Genomic DNA, 23,280 nt, shown 5'->3' on the forward strand with positions numbered 1-23,280 from the left:
TCGTCTCCAATTCTTGTGATCATGATGTTGTTATGTAACAGTCTTCAAAGGTAACTTTCTCTTAAGATACCCTTTCAGGTGTGAGAAATATTCTGTCAATAGGTTAGTTATGATTTTTATATTACCAATCTCGTTTCTGTTCTGGCCGATCTCAACTGTAAGAATAAGAAATCTAAGCTAGAAAATGATTTTCTAACTGCGCAAAAAACTCGAAGGCGCATACCTAGTAAACAGGAACTGTTATACGTGATCTAACATGATTCGCTGGCTGTTAGGGAACGATGACGATACAAAAAGATTGACAGCTTAATAGTGCCACCTGAAGTGTCACCTTTATAAAAGGTGACCTTCGCTCTCCTCATTAGATATGTAGAAGCCAGTCCCCGTTGTGACAACTTGAAGAAAAAAGAGATTAAAGTTGGATCAACCGAACAAACAACGAGTGTTAGAGATTTTACATCTAACAAACACTAATCATTAGAGTGAAAAATTTTCATGGCTCAGGAGGCATAGGTACGATTCCCTCCGACAAATGACGAATTTGATGATTTGATGATATCATGGTCAATCTTGGCCAATAATGGCTTAATGTTAGGGTGAAGTTCAGTAGAATTCTCGTTCCAGGCGCCCGTTTCTCGAAAGTCTTGGTGACTTAACGGGCCCGAAGCCATGTTTAAAAATAAAAATTTAAAGGATAGGAAAGCAGGTTCTAGCACCCAAACCAGTCCTTCTATTTCTTTAGCTAAATAAATAAATAAATAAATAATGGACTTATATAGCGGTATATCCGACTGCACTATGGCGCTTTGCAATACTGAGTTAAAAAGATAATGACTACAATTGATTAAAGACAAAATAATTAAGACAAACAATCACCTAAAATCACAAAATATTTGAAAAGAGAGCTTTTTTAAAAAAGGTAAGTCTTCAGACTTACCTTACAAACAGCCAAAAAAAAACAGCCAAAGAAAAACCAGGCTGTCTAAAATGAATGGGCAGAGCATTCCACAACCGTGGGGCAGCCACCGCGAATATTCTGTCAATAAGTTAGTTTTATTGATAGTTTTATTGTATAGTTTTATTGTATCATTTTCAAAAGTTTTAAAATCCCCATCTGGAAAGAAAACAGAACAGCTTTACGGGCCCGTTAAGTTACCTGTACTTTCGAGAAACTCTTCAATTTAGCCAGACAATTCTAATCACCATGGAACGTTGATTGAGCTTCTTAGAAAACTTTTGACAATTTAATTTGGCTCCAAAATAAGCAACGACACCAGGTCCACTGTTGAGTCAAATTCGGAATGGGTTGAGGAAAAAAAGAGAGGATCATGATCCTAAGTTTGTTACCTCAATACTTATCAAACAACTTTGCAACAAATTGATCTGAAGTTTGTCACCTGCTAAAACTGAATGGAGCAGAACTTTCATAAGCACAAAATGCTCCCTGATCACAGAATAATGATTAATTGTCATTTTGCTGTGAATGTGTGATTTACATTAGCATAAATAAAAGTATCTGGTGAGAACCATTCAGAAAAAAGGGGAAGATATTTTTGTACTCTGTTAAGGCACTCAATATCGTCAAAAATACGAATATTGTGTAATAAGTATTTTTAGGAAATCTACAATGATTTAGAGATAAATGCAAAACTGCTTAGGCCTTCTTCCGGCTGAAGCAGCTTCTATCAGCAAGCTGCAATAATAGATTTGACCTGATCATCCCAGCCGGGATCACTAAGTTGACACCAAATAACCTGACATCACCACATCAACTGATGCCATTTATAGAGAAGAGTACAACCTGCTCTACATCATTTTATTAACATCTCCATATAAGGCAACTGAGTAATTCCAAAAGCAAATCATAGAATTTAGGCAATGTGTGGAGGGTGTAGTACATATCAAGAGACTTTCGAACTAAGGATTGTTGCAAAGACGATTTTTTTATTAGATATAACACACTATTATTATAAAATTTGTTATTAAAGCACAAACCAAAGTTGCAGTCCATTTCATCAATCAATGGCAGAGTCATTTTTCCCCTAAGATGTCCTCGGGGCTCAGATGTTTATTCCCTACATCTCCAGAACTCACACCATTTCGTACCATTGAGCTTCGAGTTGAATTCAGCCCGGTTGTTCTTGTGCTCTCCTTCCTGTGTTCACTGGGTAACCAGCGAAAGCTACGGCGAAAGGCTTGGCGGAACTCTTTATTTCGAAAGTAATATATAAATGGATTGATTGCTGATGAGGTAAAAGCGATTGCCTCAACCCAAGGCCACACAATAAAATATAATCTATTAACTTTATCCCAGTCATTTATCACGGTATAATAGCAATCAACAAACAGAACAACAAAACTAGGCATCCATGCGATAATACAAGCACCTAAAACAAAACCGACTGTTTTTATAGCTTTAAAATTTTGAGTTGTAGAAACTCTGGAATTGCCGTTGGATATTGTGGAATTTTCTCCTGCTGATATTCTTTGAAATTGTTTTTTTGCCGATTTGAAAATAAAAATATAGGAACACGAGACTACAAGTACTGGAACAGCAAATGTTATAGATGCCACAGAAATCCACAGCACTGAGACATTAATGCTTTGCTCGCCATGTACTGACAACATCGAGAAAGGAAGACCCAGTGAAAATAACCACACCAAAATTATCACCGTGTAGCATCTTTTCTTGGTTACAATGTCTTGATAATGAAAAGGAAACCGAATAGCGATAAATCGGTCGATTGAAACACAGCATCTGTTGAAAGTAGTGGTGACGGTTGTGTGAATCCACAAAAATTCTAAAAAGAAGTTAAAAACGCTGTGAAATGTTAACCACCATGTGAAAATGACCCAAGCAGGGACTATCACCAACCCAACGAAAAGGTCAGCTACGGATAAAGAGGCCAAGAAACGGTTGGAAATTGTTCGTAGAGACTCATTTTTGTAGAATAGCCACAACGCAACTGCATTTCCAGCTACGGCTGCAATACCAGACAAGGAGAGCCACAGTGATAGAACGATGGACGCTGCACTGCTAAGCTGAACGTTTGGGTCGCTATCATTCATGGTTAGATGGTGGAAAGCGACAGCAGAAGAGAGAAATTAAGCTTGAGAAATGCTTGAAATTTTCCTTTCCTCTCTGCAAACCAAACAGATCTTTCTGAAACTTAAGTGTTTGGATGAATTATCATATCCCTGTCATCCAATATCCTTTCTTATTTACAGGCGCGTCCCATTGATCTTTAAAAGTTTCCGAAACGGTGACAGAGATAAAAAAAGACGACGAAAACATCTATTTCTAGGAAATGTTTCCAATCTTTGGCAATTCTTAATCCTTCTCTGTCTCTCATTATCGATGAAAGAGTCATCGCTACAATTCAAGTGATTTTGTGGAAAATTTAGAACCAAAATTAACAGAAAAGTTTCCCTTGACATGCAGGTGTTTTTTAACTAGAAACAGGATGTCTGTTAGGAAACTCTCAATTGGAATCCTCATAACACTAACAACTCCTGGTAAACAGTTAAATGGAGTTTCGTTCTAATCACAAAAGTGACAGCATTGATTCACACCGAGTTAGCGGGCGAATTTGATGCTAAATGTTGTAGTCTGATCATCTAACAACAGAAAACGTATATGTGTCTAGAATAATGGATGACTGCCAAAATGAAGCGTGATTTTAATCTGTCATTATTTGTTTTCAAAAGTAATTATCCTTCTGGGTCATAACAAACTCAGCTCTTAGTCTCCGGAAGATTTAATGACAAGCACTTTCGGAAGTCGGAAAAGACATTTGGTTTTTTTTTTTTTTTTTATGAAATACGACTAGACCAATGACTCGGCGATATCAAACGAACGTAAAAAAGTATCGTACCGTTGTAATTTTAGACATGTGCTATTACAGCTTTTCTTAGGGCTGGATATTCTTGTTAACTACCGCATTTAATAGAACAAAAAAATTTATGCTCTCCCTATAACTTCCTGAGAAGGATTAAAGGCCGATATAACTGCTTTGCCTGAGTTCTGTTTGCTGGGCTGGATAGATAGCCAGATAACAAGCCAAGATTGAACGTAAAGGACTATGGGTGAAACCCAAAGCCAGTTTATTAAAGAAATAAGTTCAATCAAAATGACAATTTTCCAAAACATAAAATTGTTAAGAATGTTACAAATTTGTTGAAACTTTGGCCCAGTAAAGGTGAGGGCAACCACAAACGCAGGCAACATGGCAACTGGGCAGGATTGGGAGGGGAAAGCTTCAGCTGGCTTGTCCACGAGTTTGAGGCAAATGTGCCTGATCCAATCAGAATCGCGCGTACGTGTGGTGAATATGGGATACCGCTGGCCACTTGACACGTGAATGCTACTATTACATAACAAGGAAAATAGTTCTGCCTTTTCGCAATAATGATACAACAATAATAAAAAGGAAGTTATAGGGAGCATAAAAATCCTATTTGCTGGCAAATATTTCATTTATGCTCTGCCTATAACTTCCTTGGAAGGTTTAAAGGCGATATAACTGTTTTGCCTGAGCTCTGTTTGCTGGGCTGGATAGATAACCAGATAACAAGCCAAGATTGAACGTAAAGGACTATACAATACAATAATTTATTAAACTCTCCCCTGAGGGGCCTTTCGAAGCTTGAGAGCAAATGTGGCCAAAAATCTAACATTTTCAAAATATTGTGGCAACAGCCGAAAAATCGATTCGGCTCATATTCTCAAGTTAGGTAGGCCTTATGGTGAAACAAGCACAATATACTTTGTTTGGCTGAATATCGATTTATTTTCGAGAAAATCGATAACAACTGAATTTCGCCAAAATGCCGCTTTTGAAGCTCAAAATTTCAGACGAATCTCGGAGCGTCGCGCCACGAATTAAATACACTTGGACCGATAAAAAGTACCAAATCTTAAAAAACAACATCAATACATGTGTTGACGGCAATTTGAGCATTTCTTGATCATTTATTTACACAATCTAATTAAATTTATCCGACCCTCTTCTAACAAGGTTAAAAATAGGTCAAAAGTAACCCGTTATTTAACTATGTGGTAAATAAAATAATCGACTGAAAATCTGGCTTTTGGAAGGCGAAGTGTGGTTCTTTTCGATCTCCAAAGGATATTTTGGGGTAATGATTCTGTGCGATTTAATCAACGTTAAAGTTGGATAAAATGAGCTGATTTGACGGTGCCGTCAGTTATTCCAAAATGTACACATTCACACGCAAACTCAATTGTTTTGCATTTTACATCCAGTCTACAGCTAATTTATCATAATATAATCTTACCGTTCTTATTGCTGTATCACAAAAGGTTATTGCAGTCCTGAAATTGTTGCATCGCTCCCATAATAGCGATATAACTTGACAAGATAGTCAACACCTCTTGATAATGAGTGTTTACAAAGCGTATCACGGGGTTTCTCCATTTCCATTTCGTTGAAAAGGAGGCTGTAATTACTTCACGTAAGAGATCTTTGTTTAAATATAGTATTCAACCAAACCGCGAACCAAACGTTCGCGGAATTAATGTTGCTTGTTCAGAAACATGTTACTCGTGTACGGAATAACGCTAATTAATTCAAAATGAGGTCCCCTGTCGACAACTCCGCAAAAATACAACATTGGACTGTGAAGCACGTGGCTACAGAAACTATGGTCGAGTGTTACATATAGGAAACAGGAGTAAACAATTATTTAACTCCGTTCCTTATTTAGTTAATATAAATTTTTATTTAGTGAATTATTGTTTCGTTTGATAGAGCTCATTTTAGGACAAAAAGAACGAAAGGCAAACCTAGTTCGGTGATTAAAACCACTGCCTGCTACAATAAAACTCTATTTTACTGTTGAAGATTTAAACTTCCCTGCACTCTTACTTAATTTTCTTCGGTTGACGGTATGTTGTTTTCAAAATGAGTTATAGTCAAACCTATTTCATGAAATTCAGAGGGGTGTTTTCATCGTTAATCGCTGATACCACACTGAGTATCTATAAACACTTGGGGCTATGTGTGAGAAGGAACCGGTCGAGATGACAATTGCCTTGAATAGAGATCAGGATTTTAAATGACTTATAAGTATTTTTTAAGACGCTGAAAGATTGAATCGTATTTTTTTTCTCTTCCTTACTATTTTAATCGCTATAGACTGTTTGATTAATTACAGAAGTTACCTTGAAACTGGCATTTTCGTTTACTAATAAAATAAATTGCAGAGAAAAGATTTGAACTCTGCAAGAAGATTTTGTGTCGTTCCTCCTGTAAGGATATCTGATGCTCGTTCAAAACTACAGTAAGAGTGCACTGTGACTCCGACAAACGATCCAGAAAACGGGAAACAGTAATTAAACCTCTTCTTGCTTGTTCAAGGTGGATTGAGAGCCATTCCACTTGTCTCGATTTTTCGGGCCAAAAGACGAAGTTGACCTAATTCTTAGCCAAGCAACCATATTCTCTCCTCCTGTTAACATACATACCATGACAATTTGTCCCTCGCCTAGTGCAAAGCTTGGTTTGGGGTAGACGAGAGGCTCTGAGTTCGAGGCGCCGAGTTCCTTTTGATGTATCAAACAATGCTCAATAATATATCGCCATATAAAGCATTGATTGGCTTTGGACTTCTTATTTGGACCACTTATTTGGACCACCTATTTGGAACCAATTTCGAATGGTTAAAAATCAAGTGAACTAGGAAGTTAATAGCGCAAAAATTGCGTATTATGAAAATGCCTTCAAGAATTGTTGTGGGGATCAAAGGAAAACATGGAAAACAATCAATGAACTGACCTCGCGAAAGTCCAATAAAACTGTTATTAATGAGAGGGAACATAATGGAGTAAATGTGGAAACCAAACAGATGTAGCAGAAATGCTAAACTCATTTTTTACGGAAATTGGACCAAGCCTTAGTAGAGACGTGACAGAAGTTGATAAATCCTTCGAAGAATTTCTTACTGAAACTGATAAAAATTTTGTTTTTGAAAAAACAACACCAACACATGTTGTTGCACTACTATCGAGGCTCTGCAAGTCAAAAGCGACTGGATTGAGACTGGATTGGATAATATTTCTGCGAAAGTTCTAAGGGAATGTCCTGATGTACTAGCAGAATCTCTTACTCATATATTTAATCAATCCCTAATGACTGGCAACTTTCCCGATGAGTGGAAATCTGCCAGTCACCCCATTGTACAAAAATTCCGGGAAGCGCTCCAATCCAACGAATTATCGACCAATATCAGTAATTCCAGTTGTGGCCAAAGTCTTTGAACGGATAATCTACGATCAGCTTTATCATTATTTAACTAAAAACAACTTTCTCTCGTGCCATCAATCTTGTTTTCGGTCTTTGCATTCTACGCTCGCAGCACTTATCGAAGCTACAGATAGCTGGGCAGTGGATATAGACCGTGGTCTTGTTCATACTGTAGTCTTCTTAGACCTCAAAAAGGCATTTGATACAGTAGATCACGATATTTTGTTACGAAAACTGCAATACTATGGAATTTTTTGGACCAGTCATCAATGGTTTGCTTCTTATTTAGATAACCGAACACAGATTTGTCATTTAAACTCTTGTAAGTCAACTCCGAAATGTCTGAGATGTGGTGTTCCCCAGGGAACAAGTTTGGGACCTCTTTTATTTTTGATATATATTAATGACTTACCACATTGTTTGACATATTCGGAACCTAGATTGTATGCAGATGATACCAGACTGACGCTTGCCAGTACTGACCTTGAGCATATAAATTATTGCCTTAATCACGACCTTAGCAATGTGTACGAATGGCTCTGTGCTAACAAACTTACCTTGAATATGACAAAAACTGAGTTCATGCTTATTGCATCAAGGCAGAAGTTATCACAATTTACGGAAAGTCCCTCTCTTATTATAAAGGAAAACGCAATCGAACAAGTAACCTCCGCTAAATCCCTTGGAGTTTATGTCGATCTAAATATAAATCGAGAGTGTCATTGAAAACATCTTTAAGAAGATAGCTTGTGCCATTGGTACGATTAAACGAATTCGGTATCTCACTCCATTTAATGTTTTGATTAAAGTTTATAATAGCCTTATTCAACCACAAAACATTACATGGTATGACACCTGATTATCTGAGATTAAGATTTGTATATCGTGACAGTGTAAGTGCTTATCGTTTAAGGAATACCGGAAACAAATTAATTCTTCCAGAACCTCGACCTGACTATCTCAAGAGAAGTTTTTTGTACAGCGGACCTCAATTGTGGAACAACTTACCTGTAGACCTAAGACAAGCGTCTTCGCTGACTGATTTCAAATCTAAATTAAGTCGCCACAGTTTAAAGTAAGTTCTTAATTCTAAGTAAATTTTAGACACAGCCTCCATGAAAAGCAGAATTTTTTATTTGTTTATTTCTTTTATTTGAATTGTTATTATCAAATTATTATTGTAGTTAGATAGATAGGTTTCTAGTATAGAATTAACTAAATCAACTGATGGAAAAACCGTGTATAAATAAAGTTATCCTATCCTATCCTATCCTATAAGAAGTAGTCATTCACTTCTTAAATTTATCATCTTGGAAAGAAATATTAAGGAGATAGGCAAAACATGGGTTTGTTTACTTTCTTTTTTCTTGTTAAATCTAGATGTCAGTCTTTTTCCAAAGGGCGTGAACATTCTGGTCTGACCAGATAACAGGCTTATGTTAAATTTGTCATTACGCATCAGCTACGCTCTGTAATATTTCGCCATATAATGCATTGATGGCTTTGGACACGATCATATTTGAGGGGGATAGATCACTGCTTACTTGGCTACCTTCTTGGGAAAGAATACTAAATAACTAACTAGTTGAGTTAATTTTCCAAAGCCACTGTTTCGTAAATGCAAGTACCGTATTTGACTGATGTAGGTATACCGACTCGCACTCGAGCCTGCTGTATCAGCTGGTGCAATGATTACTCGAAGCGTTTCTTGAGTTATGAGATACGCAGAAATGGTTTCATTTCCAGGCGTGAGTTTTTTTTTGGGACCACTGCCGGGAAAAGATGAGTGGGAATAATGTGAACGTGTGCTACCTGCGTCGTAGTCTTACTACTGGCACGAGTAACTTAACAAGGCACAGTAGCCTCTGGGGAAGAAACAGTACAGATGTAAAGCTGTTGAACGTTGGCTAGTACAAACATTTCAGTGAAAGTCGTGGTTTTCCAGGTTTGACAATTAGAAAACTTCTTTTAAGTAAAAAAATACTCAAACAGTACACTTATCTCTGTTGCACATCTGCAATGATACATGATGGGCTATGCCCTTTGCAGATCTTTCGCTCTTTCTTGTCCTAAAATAGGCTTCATCCATCCAAGTACCATGAAACATTAAATTATGATACATTGGATCATGATTGGAGTTAGATAATTGTTTTCTCCTGTTTCGTATATGTAACACTCAACCTTAGTTCCTGTAGCCACGTACTTCTCAGTCCAATGTTTTATTTTTGCGTTTTATTTCAGTAGACCTAATTTTGAATTAATTAGCGTTATTGCGCACACGTGAAACATGTTTCTGAACTAGTTACATTCCGCTTACATTTGGTTCACGGTTCGGTTGTGAAGATGTTTGGGTCCGGACCCGTAGTGGGAGGATCTCACGCTCCCCAGTGAGACTGGACTTATGATGGAATCGCCCTACTGAGGACATTTTTTGTTGCGTTACTATTATGATATATAAAAACATGTGCTTTTCGCTTGAAGTTATTTTAGTAGTCTGAACAAAATATTTTAGTAGTCGGAACAAAACATTTTAGTTGTCTGAACAGAACAGAAGTATTTCAACGAAATGGAAATAGAGAAACCCCGTGATACGCTTTGTAAACAATCATTATCAGGAGGTGTTGACTATCCTGCCAAGTTATACCTCTATTGAGGGAGCAATGTAACAATTTTAGGACTGCAATCCTCTTTTGTGATATATATTTGACAGCAGGATGATATTATGTTAAGCTATAGACTGGATGTAAAATGCAAAACAATTGAGTTTGCGTGTGAATGTGTACATTTTCGAATAACTGATGGTAACGTCAAATCAGCTCATTTTATCCAACTTTAAAATTTGATTAAATCGCACATAATCATTACCTCAAGAAATCCTTTGGAGATCGAAAAGAAAAACACTTCGCCTTCCAAAAGCCAGATTTTCAGTCCATTATTTTATTTACCCCATAGTTAAATAACGGGTTACTTCTGACCTATTTTTAATCTTGTAAGACGAAGGTCGGATAAATTTAACTAGATTGTGTAAATAAACAATCCAAAATTGCTCAAACTGCTGTCAACATATGTACTGATGTTGTTTTTCAAGATTTGGTACTTTTTATCGGTCTAAGTGTTGTCAGTTCGTGGCGTGACACTCCAAGATTCGTCTGAGTTTTTGAGCTTCAAAAGCGGCATTTTAGCGAAATTCAGTTGTTATCGATTTTCTCGAAAATAAATCGATATTTCGCCAAACGAAGTATGCAGTGCTTTGTTTCACTATAGGGCCTACCCAACTTGAGGGTATGAGCCGAATCGATTTTTTGGCTGCTGCCCCCAAATGTTTGACCGTTGGTAACATTCCTTCTTAAAAGCTATCTTAATAATTACAATTCTTGGTTTTCACCCACGTGACCCCTAACTTGACAACCGTTGCTATCCGCCATGATTGTTTCCCTCAGGTGTAAACAAAAAGTAGCATGAGAGAGAGTGAATGCGAGAAAGCGTCATGGTTCTTTGTATCTTTGGCAATTGTGGAAGCAAAAGTGGTCGAGATAGCATTCGTTTTTATTCTGTACCTGCTATTATCACTAATCAAGGCGAAGAGTTCGAAGAGTTAACCCGAGAGAGGAGATATCTTTGGATTTCCGCGATAGGTCGTGCTGACCTGAAAACAAAGAATGTTTTGCAGAACGAGCGTGTTTGTAGTCGTCACTTCGTTTCTGGCAGGTCTGCAGCAAACTGGGACAGGTTCAATGAAGATTGGATTCCAACACGTCATTTAACCAAGAAAGAGTACAAGAAAAAAGATGCGGACGCCGCTGCTCAGAGGAGTGAGCGAGCGAAGGCCCGAAGGAAGAGTGCGATCGAGCGGCAAGAACAAGAGGCAGCCAAGAAGAGAAAATGTATCGATGGAAGCGAAGAGCGTATAATTGACATAGACTTTACCGCTCCACCAAGCACGTCAACTTCAGAGAGCGAAGAAAAGAGCGAAGCAATGATGCTAGATGAGTCTTGTGCGAGTGGCGAACAAAGTGTAACAGACACTGCTTCCCTCGTGTCAACTGCGATAACAGTGAATGTCGAAACACAAACAGAAGAACGGAGTGAAACGAGCACCGCTTCTTGCGTATCAGCAGTGACAAAACTGGACGCCGAAACGCAAACCGAAAAATTTGACTACCTTCTGAATGCTAGGCAAAGTGGGTACAAGGCACCACATAAAGAGTTTTTTGATACAGACGAAAAAGTTCGATTTTACACCGGACTGCCTTCTTGGGAAATACTCATGGTGGCGTTTGAGCATGTTGCCAAGTACATTACCCGCCGCACACAATCCCTGAACAGATTTCAGGAATTTATCATAGTGCTCATCAAGCTGCGGCTAAACGTTCCCTTTCAAGACCTAGCTTACCGGTTTGTGGTTTCAATATCCACAGTTTCAAGGATCTTTTCATCGTGGATGATGGTGATGGATGCCCGACTGTCTCCCCTGGTTTTTTGGCCACACAGGGAAAGACTATGGGGGACAATGCCTATGTCCTTTCAGTATGCCTTTGGTAAGCAGGTCACAGTAATAATTGACTGCTTTGAGGTGTTTATTGATAGGCCAACAAACTTACTTGCCAGGGTAGAGACTTTTTCTAATTATAAGCACCATAACAGTCAAAATTCTTATTGGAATTACTCCACAAGGAACTGTCTGTTTTGTGTCTGAGGCTTGGGGTGGCCGCACCTCTGACAAGTACTTGACTGAGAATTGTGGGTTTTTAGAAAACCTACTTCCTGGTGACATGGTTATGGCTGATCGGGGATTTACTATTTGTGATAGCGTTGGGTTGAAACAAGCCAAGTTAGTAATCCCAGCATTTACTAAGGGAAAGTCACAGTTAGATCCTGTAGATGTGGAGCGAACAAGGGGCATAGCAAATGTGAGAATCCATGTGGAGAGAGTTATTGGTTTGTTGAAGCGAAAGTCCACCATTCTAGAAGGAACACTGCCTACAGAAATTCTCTCTTCCAACTGTAGAGGAACTCCAGATACTAAGATCCCCATGATAGACCAAATTGTAAGGGTTTGTTCTGCCCTTGTTAATTTATGCCCTCCAATAATTCCTTTTGATTAATCATTTCAGTCGCAAACTCTTTGAAACACCTGTTTTCTATACTTAGCATATCATTCTTCAACAAGAAAAGGGTATTTATAGCTCATTAAATGATAAAGTTTTTGAAATTTGAGAGCTGCTTGTTTGCAGGGAAGGCTGTATTCAAGTTTTTCCAAACCCTGCAACATGATAATTCATTGTTACATGCACATCACAATAAAACAGACAGTTGATATTAACAAAGGGAATAATCAGTAAATATGTATTGTCTTTTTACTTTTAACTAATCTTTGCAGTCAGGAGCCCATCAATGGCTCAACTAAAACTGCTAGACTGAAATGAAGAGACCCTTGTTTGGAACATTTGGTATTTTGAAAAAATTACCAAAATAAACAAATATTACTTATGATGCACGATCCTTCGCAGTAGATAGCGCTATTCAGGCAATAGCGAAAATCAGACCTGAAAAAAATCAGGCCTGTACGGGATTCGAGCCACTGACCTCTGCGATACTAGTGCAGCGCTCTACCAATTGAGCTAACAAGCCAACTGGTAGCAAGCCGTTAAGTTGATTCGTAATAAACCCGTGATAATAAATTAGATAAAAGGAATATATGAAGTCCATATACTTAACATACTTAACATACTTAACGGCCTGCTCCCAGTTGGCTTGTTAGCTCAATTGGTAGAGCGCTGCACTAGTATCGCAGAGGTCAGTGGTTCGAATCCCGTAGAGGCCTGATTTTTTTTTTTTTTTTTTAAGGTCTGATTTTCGCTATTGCCTAAATAGCGCTATCTACTGCGAAGGATCGTGCATCATACGTATTTAATACCGCAGTTCAAAATATATGGACTTCATATATTCATTTTATAAACAAATATTGTTGACCTGAACTTTTCACCTGGTGAGACCCATTTAACCCCTTGTTGAGTAGTAATTCCTAGAAATTATGCGATGTTCACTTACATTAGCCCTGAAGTAAAATGTGCATGTGGTTACAGAAAATATCCATACCTCCAACATAGAAGGTTTTACCATTTTTAACCCTCTCTACCTCCCTGAAATTCCCAATTAAGTTTCATACTTTGACTTATAAATTTTGGATTTTGTAAAACCCTCCCCCTTTGAATTTCCATTGACCTTTCATAGGGTGAGTATGGACATTTTCTGGAGCCACACAATGTTAATTTGGGAAACTTATAAAAACTAAGAGTTTTATTGTTATGCCAAAGAAAAATATCTCACTCCTCCTTAATTAAACAGAATTGGTAAGACTCAAAAACATGGAAACATGCTCATTTTTTCTGTCTTAAAACACGCAATTAAATGTGAACGCATTCCTTGAATGTCAAATGTCACATGGGTTGGATTTATTCCTAAAGCAAGGCATGTGGTAAAGGCAATGGCAAAAACGCGACAGTCACTTCCATTTGTTTGCTGTTGCACGGAAAGAAAACTGTATGGCGGATGCCCATATTTGGAAAGGGCTCTTACTTCAGGTAAAAACCAGCAATTCTTACAATAATTACAATAATTATAATTGAAATAACTACAATAAGGGGAGATAAAAGTATACGGATCAGATGTATTTATATATATAAAATGTTAAAAATCAAAATTGACTGATCAGAAGATGATTTATCAGCTTATGTTTATAAATTTTCGTCGAGGAGGTCAATTTTATATCACTGGGTAAGTTTTTCCAAATGATCACTGCGCGGTATAAAAAACTTCGCTGGCCCGTAGCAGTTTTGTAGCGCGGTATGTCCAGTGTATATGCATTGCGAGTCGAGCGGCCACTAATCGTGCCTCTCTTAGCAACTAAGGTTGCTCGGTGTCACACTGTTCATGCACTTAAATATCATCATGGCATCACGATAAAATAGATAGTCTTTAACTGGCATCCAATGAAGCTGTTTAAGGATTGGTGTAATATGGTCAAATTTTCTTGATCTTGTCACCATACGGGCAGAAAAGTTCTGAATAGCCTGTAACTTGTTGATATTAGTAACAATAGTGTTTGACCATACGCTTGAACAATAGTACATTTTACTAAAAACTAAACTCTTAATTATGGTTACAAATAAGTCTTTGTCGAAAGCATGTTTGGCGCGATTTATTTGGGTCAGGCTTGACATACAGTATGAAACGGTCTTAACAGTATGATCACTGAAAGTAAGGTGATCATCAAATATCACACCTAGGTCCCTAGCACAACGGGTAGGGACCAGATCTTTACCAAGCAAGGACAGGTTGAAGTTTGGGATCTTGGCAATCATTCGGCGACTACCAAACAGCATTAGTTTAGTTTTTGTTGCATTAAGGAGGAGGCGATTATCAAAGCTCCAGTTCCTGATCTTGGTGAGGTCTTTGTTCATGTCTTCCACAACATTTTCGCGCTGTTGAAGGGGGAAAGTTATGTAAAGTTTACTGTCATCAACATATGTCTTGGATTTGCAGCACTCAGTGAGGAACGGAGGGTGGGTCGTTGGCATAAATATTGAACAGGATGGGCTCAAGGATGCTCCCGTGCGGTACTCCACTTTGAATTGGTAGTTTGTCTGAAAGTACAGAATTGATGCGGATAGCTTGAAATCTATTGAACAAATAGTTAGAAAACCAGTTAAGAGCTGCAGGGGACAGACCGATATCTTGCAGCTTTAAAAAAAAGATGTAATGATTAAGACTACCGAAAGCCTTGCTCATATCCAAAAGGACTACCGCAGTAACTTTTTGCCTATCCATTGCTTCCAGAATGATGTCAGTTGTTTCTATAAGAGATATTTCTGTTGAAGGAAATCGTTTATTTCAGCTTTGCTCGGTTTCGCCGACCGGTAGGGACACCGCAACAGCTTGCGCCAATTATTGCGGGCCCAGTAAACCCACCCATCCCACCTCCGGGGGAGGACATCCATCACACAGCAATCTCGTGCGTGGGAAATTAGCGTCTCCTGCCCCTAACCCTTCAGGAGACGGGACCTCCATTTATTCGTCCCTATCCGAGAAGGCTAGAATATCTAACCATTTCTTGATGTTATAGAAAGGTAGCAAATTCTTCTCAATTATTTTAAGAGCCTGAGTGTTGTTCCGGCCGGGACTCGAACCCTCGACCTCTCGCACAACAGTCCAGCGCTCTATCCATTGAGCTAACCGGGAGGCGGTTAGAAAAGACTTTGTTTTGATTCTAAAAAAGCCATAAGGTGGTTCAAAGCCACATTTTCGCACCCTTTAGAGAAGGTAGCCAGTAGTGAAACAGGTCTATTGTTGTTAGGTCTTTCATGATCACCTTCCTTTGGAATAGGTATGACTCCAGCCATTTTCCAAGGCAAAGGGAATGTACCTGTAACAAAGGGTAAAATATGGGTAAAACCCAAAGCCAGTTTATCAAGGAAATAAGTTCAATCAAAATGACATTTTCCAAAACATAAAATTGTTAAGAATGTTACAAATTTTTTGAAACTTTGGCTTGCTCGTCCACGAGTTTGAGGCAAATGTGCCTGATCCACTCAGAATCGCGCGTACTTGTGGTGAATATGGGATACCGCTGGCCACTTGGCACGTGTATGCTACTATTACCTAACAAAAAAGATAGTTCTGCCTTTTCGCAATAATGATACAACAATAAGAAGAAGGAAGTGATAGGAAGCATAAAAATCCTATTTGCTAGCAAATATTTCATATAGCACTCATCTGGTAAGCAGGAACTATGCAAATATGTTAGAGCGAGCAGAGTTTTTAAAAGAAGAGAGAGTTCTAATCCCGCAAGACTGACGTTGTACACGGAAACTGTCACCAATTCATTTTATTTAATTTGCCAACATGGCTGTCATGACATCATGCTATAACACTCTTTTGGTGAGTTTGGCGCACGACGGCTAATGGTAGAAACACTTCTTTTATAGCCTATGCAATTGGTTACTGACGTCTCAGTGCACAAGAAAATTAAAAAGATGGCAGGATTGGAAGTCGATTTTGTGTTCACCGTTTGCGGTATACGTCTTTCCTTACTACCTCTCTTTTCCATCTTTTTCCTCGTCAGAGCTCATACCGAAAATCGTGCTAATTGGATTATCAATGCTCGGTGGACCAGAAAATTAACATAATAACATCTCCCTTATGATATAAATATTTCTTCCTCGTTTTAAGACGAACAATTTCCCAAGCCATTCTAATGTGTTCTTTGAGAGGCCTAATGGGCATGGACAGTGAAATTTTCATTCCACTTAATTGGTCGGTAAGTGACCCGTTACGTTCATTTTGGCTTGAAAACGTAATTATTTCTATTTTTAAAGTGTTTAAAATGCCGCGGACCTCCCCGCTCGAGTACGCTTCACTTGCGCATTACGTGTAACACGCATTAAATTACAGACTATCTTAAGATTGATTTTGAATTCGAAACTCGACGTAATTATTTTTAACTTTTGTATCCAGGATCAAATTAACATTTGGGTAGTTAGATTCAAGTCAGGGCCCCTCTGCACTGATCTAGAATCGTTAATGTTTTTTTTCATGTTTTGTGTTTTCTTGTAAATTTCTTGTCACAAAAGCAACTGCCTTTCGGGGGGAAACTTTTCTTAGTGCTTTTTTTAAACTTTTGCGAATAGTTAGCAAAGCCTGAAATCTTCAAAGCTTTTTTGAAAAAGATAATAGGGCCATTTTGCATTTAACGCCAATCTTTTTTCATAAAGCTCGCACGTACATTAGGCGTTCCTCTCAATAATTTGCATGGTGGATAAGGAGAATTCAGTCAGAATAATTCTCTGCAAACAAAGGAGCAGAAACATCTCTTCATATTCAGTAACACCTGTTCCCTTAAAAGGACACGTAATTGCACTTTTAAGACGATTTTCAAACTTCTCCTCAACTTCTGCTGTTACTTTACATCATCTTACCATGAATGATAGCCACCCGAATGAAAATCTCAGCAGTGCAGCCTCCATCGTTCTACCACTGTGGTTTTCTTTATCTGGCTTAGCTGCTGTAACTGGAAATGCAGTCGTGTTGTGGCTGCTCTATAAAAACGAGTCTTTACGAACAATTTCCAACTGGTTTTTAGCCTCATTATCTGTGGCGGACGTTGTGGTTGGGTTCGTCATGAATCCGTTTTGGATTGTCATCAGATGTTGGTTTCAGCCAAGAGTCTCTTTTTATTTTGTTTGATATTAGATTAGTGTTGTGGATTCACACAACCACCGCCACTGCTTTCAACGTCTGCTGCGTTTCAATCGACCGTTTTATTGCGATTCGGTTCCCTTTTCGGTATCAAGACGATTTAACCAAGAGGAGATGCTTTGCAGTCATTATTTTAGTATGGTTTATCTCATTGAGTCTTCCTTCCTCAATAGTGTTCTTTCAACCTGGAAAGTATCGAAGAGAACTTTTTATGCCCTTTGTATGCACAGCGTCAGTGGTTCCGTTATTAGTGGTCTTCTTTTGCTATACATTCATCTTCAAATTAGCAAGAAAACAATTCAGAAGCATTTTAGCAGGTAAAAAACCTATTGACTCCGGCGACAACAGTGGAGTTCGTGCTATGCAAAATTTAAAAGCCATCGAAACAGTCGGTTTTGTTTTAGATGCTTGCATCATCACATGGATGTCACTTTTAGTTGTACTGTTGTTTAAATCTTGTAATATGAAAGAAAAATGGAAGTGTAATAAAATAAGGCCTTTGGTTGAGGCAATTACTTTTACTTCATCGGCGATCAACCCGTTGATTTACTACTTCAGAAATGGCGAATTTCGCGGGCCGAACCTTTCGCCGCACCTTCCATTGGCTTCCTTGTCTTCACAAGTCGAAACAGAATGCACCAGACCTTAGAAAACAACCAGAGCGAAATCAGATTGAACGAAAGAATGGTACTCGTGGTAACTTAGCGACTTATGAGATAAATCTCTGAGGACAATTCAAGCGAAGAGTACTGTCGTTTAATCTCAAACCTGGCGCCCCTCATAAACAATTGATGATCAAGCGGAAGCGATAGTTTCTAAGCTTATTTTACATAACTCTGTTTCTTAGTAAATGTAAATGAAATATGATCAAAATAACTCTTTTCTATCATATCAGACAAGTCATTCATAGCGTGTAATTTTGCTCCCGTGAAATGCTCGTCATTACGGAGGATGAATAAAGAACGCTGTTCTACGGCAAAGGTTAGATGGAGTGAATCTTCAAAATTGAGAGAGCTAGAATAAAGAGCTTAAGTCTCTATCCCAGACAAAAGTGAAATTATACAAAGAAAGACGGCGGAGGCAACGAGATTTTGGTGAAAGGAAAAAAAAGAATTTATAAGGTCGGGGCGCACTAGGTAATATTGAAGTAGAATGAATAAAAGGTGTAAATTTTTAACGAAACTGAGGTGCTCCGTCGGTGGGGGAATGTAACAAGATAACTTGGTTTATCAACTAAGTTAAAAATATAAATCATCCCCTGTGAAGAGTTTTTAAGCTAACATTTCGAGCGTTACCTCTTCGTTAAGGCGACTGGGATGAATCTTACGAAGGTCTACCGCTCGAAACGTCAGCTTAGGAACTCTCTACAGTGACTGATTTACATTATCAGCTCAGCGGATAAAACCAGATTATATTCATATTAAGGTGGCTACGACTTGTCTCGGTGACTAGTACCCCAAACAAGTCTCAACGAAAGTCTACTCCAAAATAAGCCAAAGAGCGAAGAAGAAATAAAAAAAGGATGGTATAATCTGTGTACTGCATCTTTACGTTACTTCAAAAGCCACTCCTCTCGTGATAGGGAAGTGAAGTGGGCCTATTAGACAATATCTCCTTGCTCCGCTGATCACAGGTATTCCAGTCTGGGATTTGAAGCGCTTGTGCAAGTGCAGGTATATCTCTCTTCTTCACTCGAACTTCTGATAGGCATTCATCATCTTTCATCTCATCCAGATCGAAAAGTGGATATACACTGTACGGTAGGTCTAAGCTTGGAGACATACTGTTCGTACAAAACCAGGAGTTCTTCATCGTTAAGAATCCCTTTGTCATAGCAAAGTAAAATAAAATCCAAATGAATAAAGGCTGATAGTTTCGAAAGAAACTGTTTGGGGCTGCGTCGGTGGGAGTAACGAAATAATTTGGATATATCAACAAAGTTGAAATGGTAAATTGGCCACCGTAATGATTACAAAAGCTGACGTTTCGAGCGTTAGCCCTTCGTCGGAGTGAAAGACGAAGGGCTAACGCTCGAAACGTCAGCTTTTGTAATCATTACGGTGGCCAATTAACCATTTCAACTTTGTTGATATATCTCAAATAAAATCCTTCATCTCTTTGAACGAGGTCATTAAGAGTTTTTAGACGTGCAAAAACTACCGCGAAGACGCTTATTGGTTTGTAGTTCACGTAGCTTAAAGTTTAATTTTGGCGGGCTACGGCGACGTAGCTCTCTCGACGTAACTCTCCCCAAGCCTCGTCAACCACGATAGCCGTAGCAGCGCTAGCCGTAGGGATTTGCTTAAACTCTCTACTGTCATACGTGATCCAACATGATTCGCTGGCTGATATGGAACGATGATGATACAAATAGATTGACAGCTTAATAGTGCCATCTGAAGTGTCACCTTGATAAAAAGTGACCTTCGCTTTCCTCATTAGATAGATAGAAGCTAGTCCCCGTTGTGACAACTTGAAGAGAAAAGAGATTAAGGAAGGATCAACCAAACAAACAACGAGTGTTAGAGATTTTACATCTAACAAACACTGGTCATTAAAGTGAAAACATTCCTGGCTCAGGAGGCATACGTCCGATTCTCTCCGACAAATGACGAATTTGATGATTTGACGATATCATGGTCAACCTCAGCCAATAATGGGATAATGTTAGGGTGAAGTTCAGTAGAATTCTCGTTCCAGGGGCCCGTTTCTCGAAAGTCCTGGTGACTTAACGGGCCCGAAGCCGAGTTTAACACTCAAAATTTAAAGAATAGGAAAGCAGGTTCTAGCATCCAAAATAGTCCTTTTATTTCTTTAGCTGATAGTTTTATTGCATCATTTTCAAAAGTTTTGAATTCCCCATCTGGAATGAAAACAGAACAGCTTTACGGGCCCGTTAAGTTACCTGGACTTTCGAGAAACGGGCCCCCAGACCCCTTCCAGCGAAAAAAACCCAATTCCTTTAAACTTTTACATAATCAAAACTGCATTAGGACTGCTTTACGCCTGAAATGTAATTGCAGTTTACTACAAAATGTTGTTGCATGTTTTCCTATGATAATGTAGCTTTAACTCTAGAATTTGAAGAATGTATTCATATATATTCAAGCTCTCACTCTTCGAGAGACTCTTCAATTTAAACAGACAATTCTAATCACCATGGAACGTTGATTGAGCTTCTTAGAAAACTTTTGACAATCTAATTTGGCTCCAAAATAAGCAACGACACCAGGTCCACTGTTGAGTCAAATTCGGAATGGGTTGAGGAAAAAAAAAGAGAGGATCATGATCCTAAGTTTGTTACCTCAATACTTATCATACAACTCTGCGTGAAATTGATCTGAAGTTTGTCACCTGCTAAAACATCCTCGGAGACCCAGGGGCAGTGAGTCGATTTCAAGTTAAGGGCAGAAGAGCCCCTGGGGACATTGTCTTACAAGACTAGTTCCATACGGTCGCAGTCATTCTGGCATCTGATTGGTGCCAGAAAATCTTTGTTTTTTTCTGCCCAATCAGATTGAAGTGTCGTTTGGAGTCCTTTCGTGTGTTTTAACACGCACATATTCAACAAGCTCTGTTGCTCGCTATGTTTGTTTGGGCCGCGCGACGAAGCTTTGCCCGAGGTGAAAAGTTTCAGTCTCAGCACACAATGTAAGACAAAATCGATCAGATTGTCCGCGAAATCTTACCGGAAATTATACTGAATACTTTCGAAGGTATCACAAGAGAACGAGTTTAAAAGTTTGCGAGGTCCGTATAAAACATAGTGGTTGCAAGCATTGATATGTCGCTTAAACGTTAGATGAGATGTAAGCCTAAATCTTTCAAGATTTTTTTTTATAATTTGCTGTCACTGAAACTTTTCCAATCCCGTGAAGCTATTTCGTCGCACGGGCCACGCAGGTATGTCGAGCAACTGGTGCTTACGCATTTTTTTGTGCACGTCCGGCAAAAATCTAATCTAATCTTCGCTTGAAAAATTAAAAAGAGCTAAACGTGGAAACTTTTGTTTATTAGATGTGGGTAGATAACCCTGTACTAAGCTGACATTTACAATAAAGCAAGCTCGCCCTTTCCATCTAATATTTCTTTGTCTTTGGTTTTGTTTTCCCCAATGAAAGCAGCATCGATTCCCAATGATCAAAGGTAAGTAACTTGGTCTTCAACAATCGACAAAAGAAGTGAAGTGACAATGACCAAGGGACTAGAAGAGAATCCGTGGCCTATCGAGCTCAAGAATTTGAACACTTAACGCAGCAGTTGAACGATTAACTTTCTTCAAACCCTTTCGGTAACTGTCCGAAAACATATCTCCTTTCCACGATGTTCTCGATGATTACTTTTTGTTCAGATTTTAATTAGTTAACCGGAAACACAGCTAAGCTCTCTTTAAGCGCTTGCTGGAGGTCGTCCACGTACTTAACGTTCTCTGCAAGTTTGGCCATATTTTAAAGACTTTACTACAAAGCAACGATTAGAATTTGGCGCACATAGAAAGCTACGTAAGCGTAAGCGCCAGTTGCTTGACATACCTGCGTGGCCCGTGCGACGAAATAACTTCACGGGATTGGAAAAGTTTCAGTCACAACAAATTGTACAAAAAATCTAAAAATATTGAAGCTTACATCTCATCTAACGTTTAAAGCGACATATCAATGCCTGCAACCATTATGTTTTATACGAACCTTGCAAACTTTTAAACACGTTCTCTTGTGATACCTGCGAAAGTATTCAGTATAATTTCCGGTAAGATTTCGCGGACAATCTGATCGATTTCTCTTACATTGTGTGTTGAGATTGAAACTTTTCACCTCGCGCAAAGCTTCGTCGCACGGCCGAGACAAACATAGCGAGCAACAGAGCTTGTTGTATATGTGCGTGTTAAAACACACGAAAGGACTCCAAACGACACTTCCCTCTGATTGGGCAGAAAAACACAAAGATTTTCTGGCACCAATCAGATGCCAGAACGACTGCGACCGTTTAGAACTAGTCTTGTAAGACAATGTCCCCAGGGGCTCTTCTGCCCTTAACTTGAAATCGACTCACTGCCCCTGGGTCTCCGAGGATGCTGCTAAAACTGAATGGAGAAGAACTTTCATAAGCACATAATGCTCCCTGATCACAGAATAATAATTAACTGTCATTTCGCTGTGAATGTGTGAATGTGTGAATGTAAGGCACTCAATATCATCAAAAATACGGATATTGTGTAATGAGTATTTTTAGGAAATCTACAATGATTTAGAGATCGATGCAAAACTGCTCAGGCCTTCTTCCGGCTGAAGCAGCTTCTATCAGCAAGCTGCAATACGTATATAGATTTGACCTAATCATCCTAGCCGGGATCACTAAGTTGACGCCGACTAACCTGAGATCACCTGATGCCATTTATAGAGAAAAGTACAACCTGTTCTATATTATATTATTAACATCTCCATATAACGCAACTGAGTAATTGCAAAAGCAAATCATAACATTTAGGCAATGTGCGGAGGGTGTTGTACGTATCAAGAGACTTTCAAACTAAGGACTGTTGCAAAGAGGATTCTTTTATTAGATATAACACACTATTATCATAAAATTTGTTATTAATGCACAAACCAGAGTTGCAGTCCATTTCATCAATCAATGGCAGAGTCATTTTTCCTCTAAGATATCCTCGGGGCTCGGGTTTTTAGTCCCTACATCTCGAGAACTCGCACCATTTCGTACCATTAAGTTTCGAGTTGGATTCAGCCCGGTTGTTGTTGTCCTT

The 23,280-nt window shown here is 38.7% G+C and overlaps 2 protein-coding genes and 1 pseudogene across 2 annotated transcripts in view; 1 reads left to right on the plus strand and 2 right to left on the minus strand.

Moving 5' to 3' along the window:
- Positions 1–1,923: 1,923 nt before the first annotated feature.
- On the minus strand, positions 1,924–3,343 carry LOC148723953 (histamine H2 receptor-like). The gene has a single exon (XM_088733689.1). It carries the CDS (start codon positions 3,067–3,069, stop codon positions 2,032–2,034), a length of 1,038 nt encoding a protein of 345 aa, XP_088589815.1. The 5' UTR covers positions 3,070–3,343; the 3' UTR covers positions 1,924–2,031.
- A 7,305-nt stretch (positions 3,344–10,648) lies between these two features.
- On the plus strand, positions 10,649–12,370 carry LOC111340276 (uncharacterized; annotated as a pseudogene).
- Positions 12,371–23,162: 10,792 nt separating this feature from the next.
- Positions 23,163–23,280, minus strand: part of LOC148723954 (beta-1 adrenergic receptor-like) — a 5,293-nt gene continuing 5,175 nt past the window's right edge. The window contains exon 2 of the mRNA XM_088734516.1: positions 23,163–23,280. This exon is cut by the window's right edge and continues 876 nt beyond it. Coding sequence (XP_088590642.1) covers positions 23,163–23,280 — 118 coding nt within the window.

The sequence above is a fragment of the Stylophora pistillata genome, chromosome 9, assembly GCF_964205215.1.
Source record: "Stylophora pistillata chromosome 9, jaStyPist1.2, whole genome shotgun sequence".
NCBI classification, from domain to species: Eukaryota; Metazoa; Cnidaria; class Anthozoa; order Scleractinia; family Pocilloporidae; genus Stylophora; species Stylophora pistillata.

Bases quoted from the DNA above. Each gene is read 5' to 3' on its own strand.
- LOC148723953 (XM_088733689.1), bottom strand. From the start codon at position 3,069: ATGAATGATAGCGACCCAAACGTTCAGCTTAGCAGTGCAGCGTCCATC.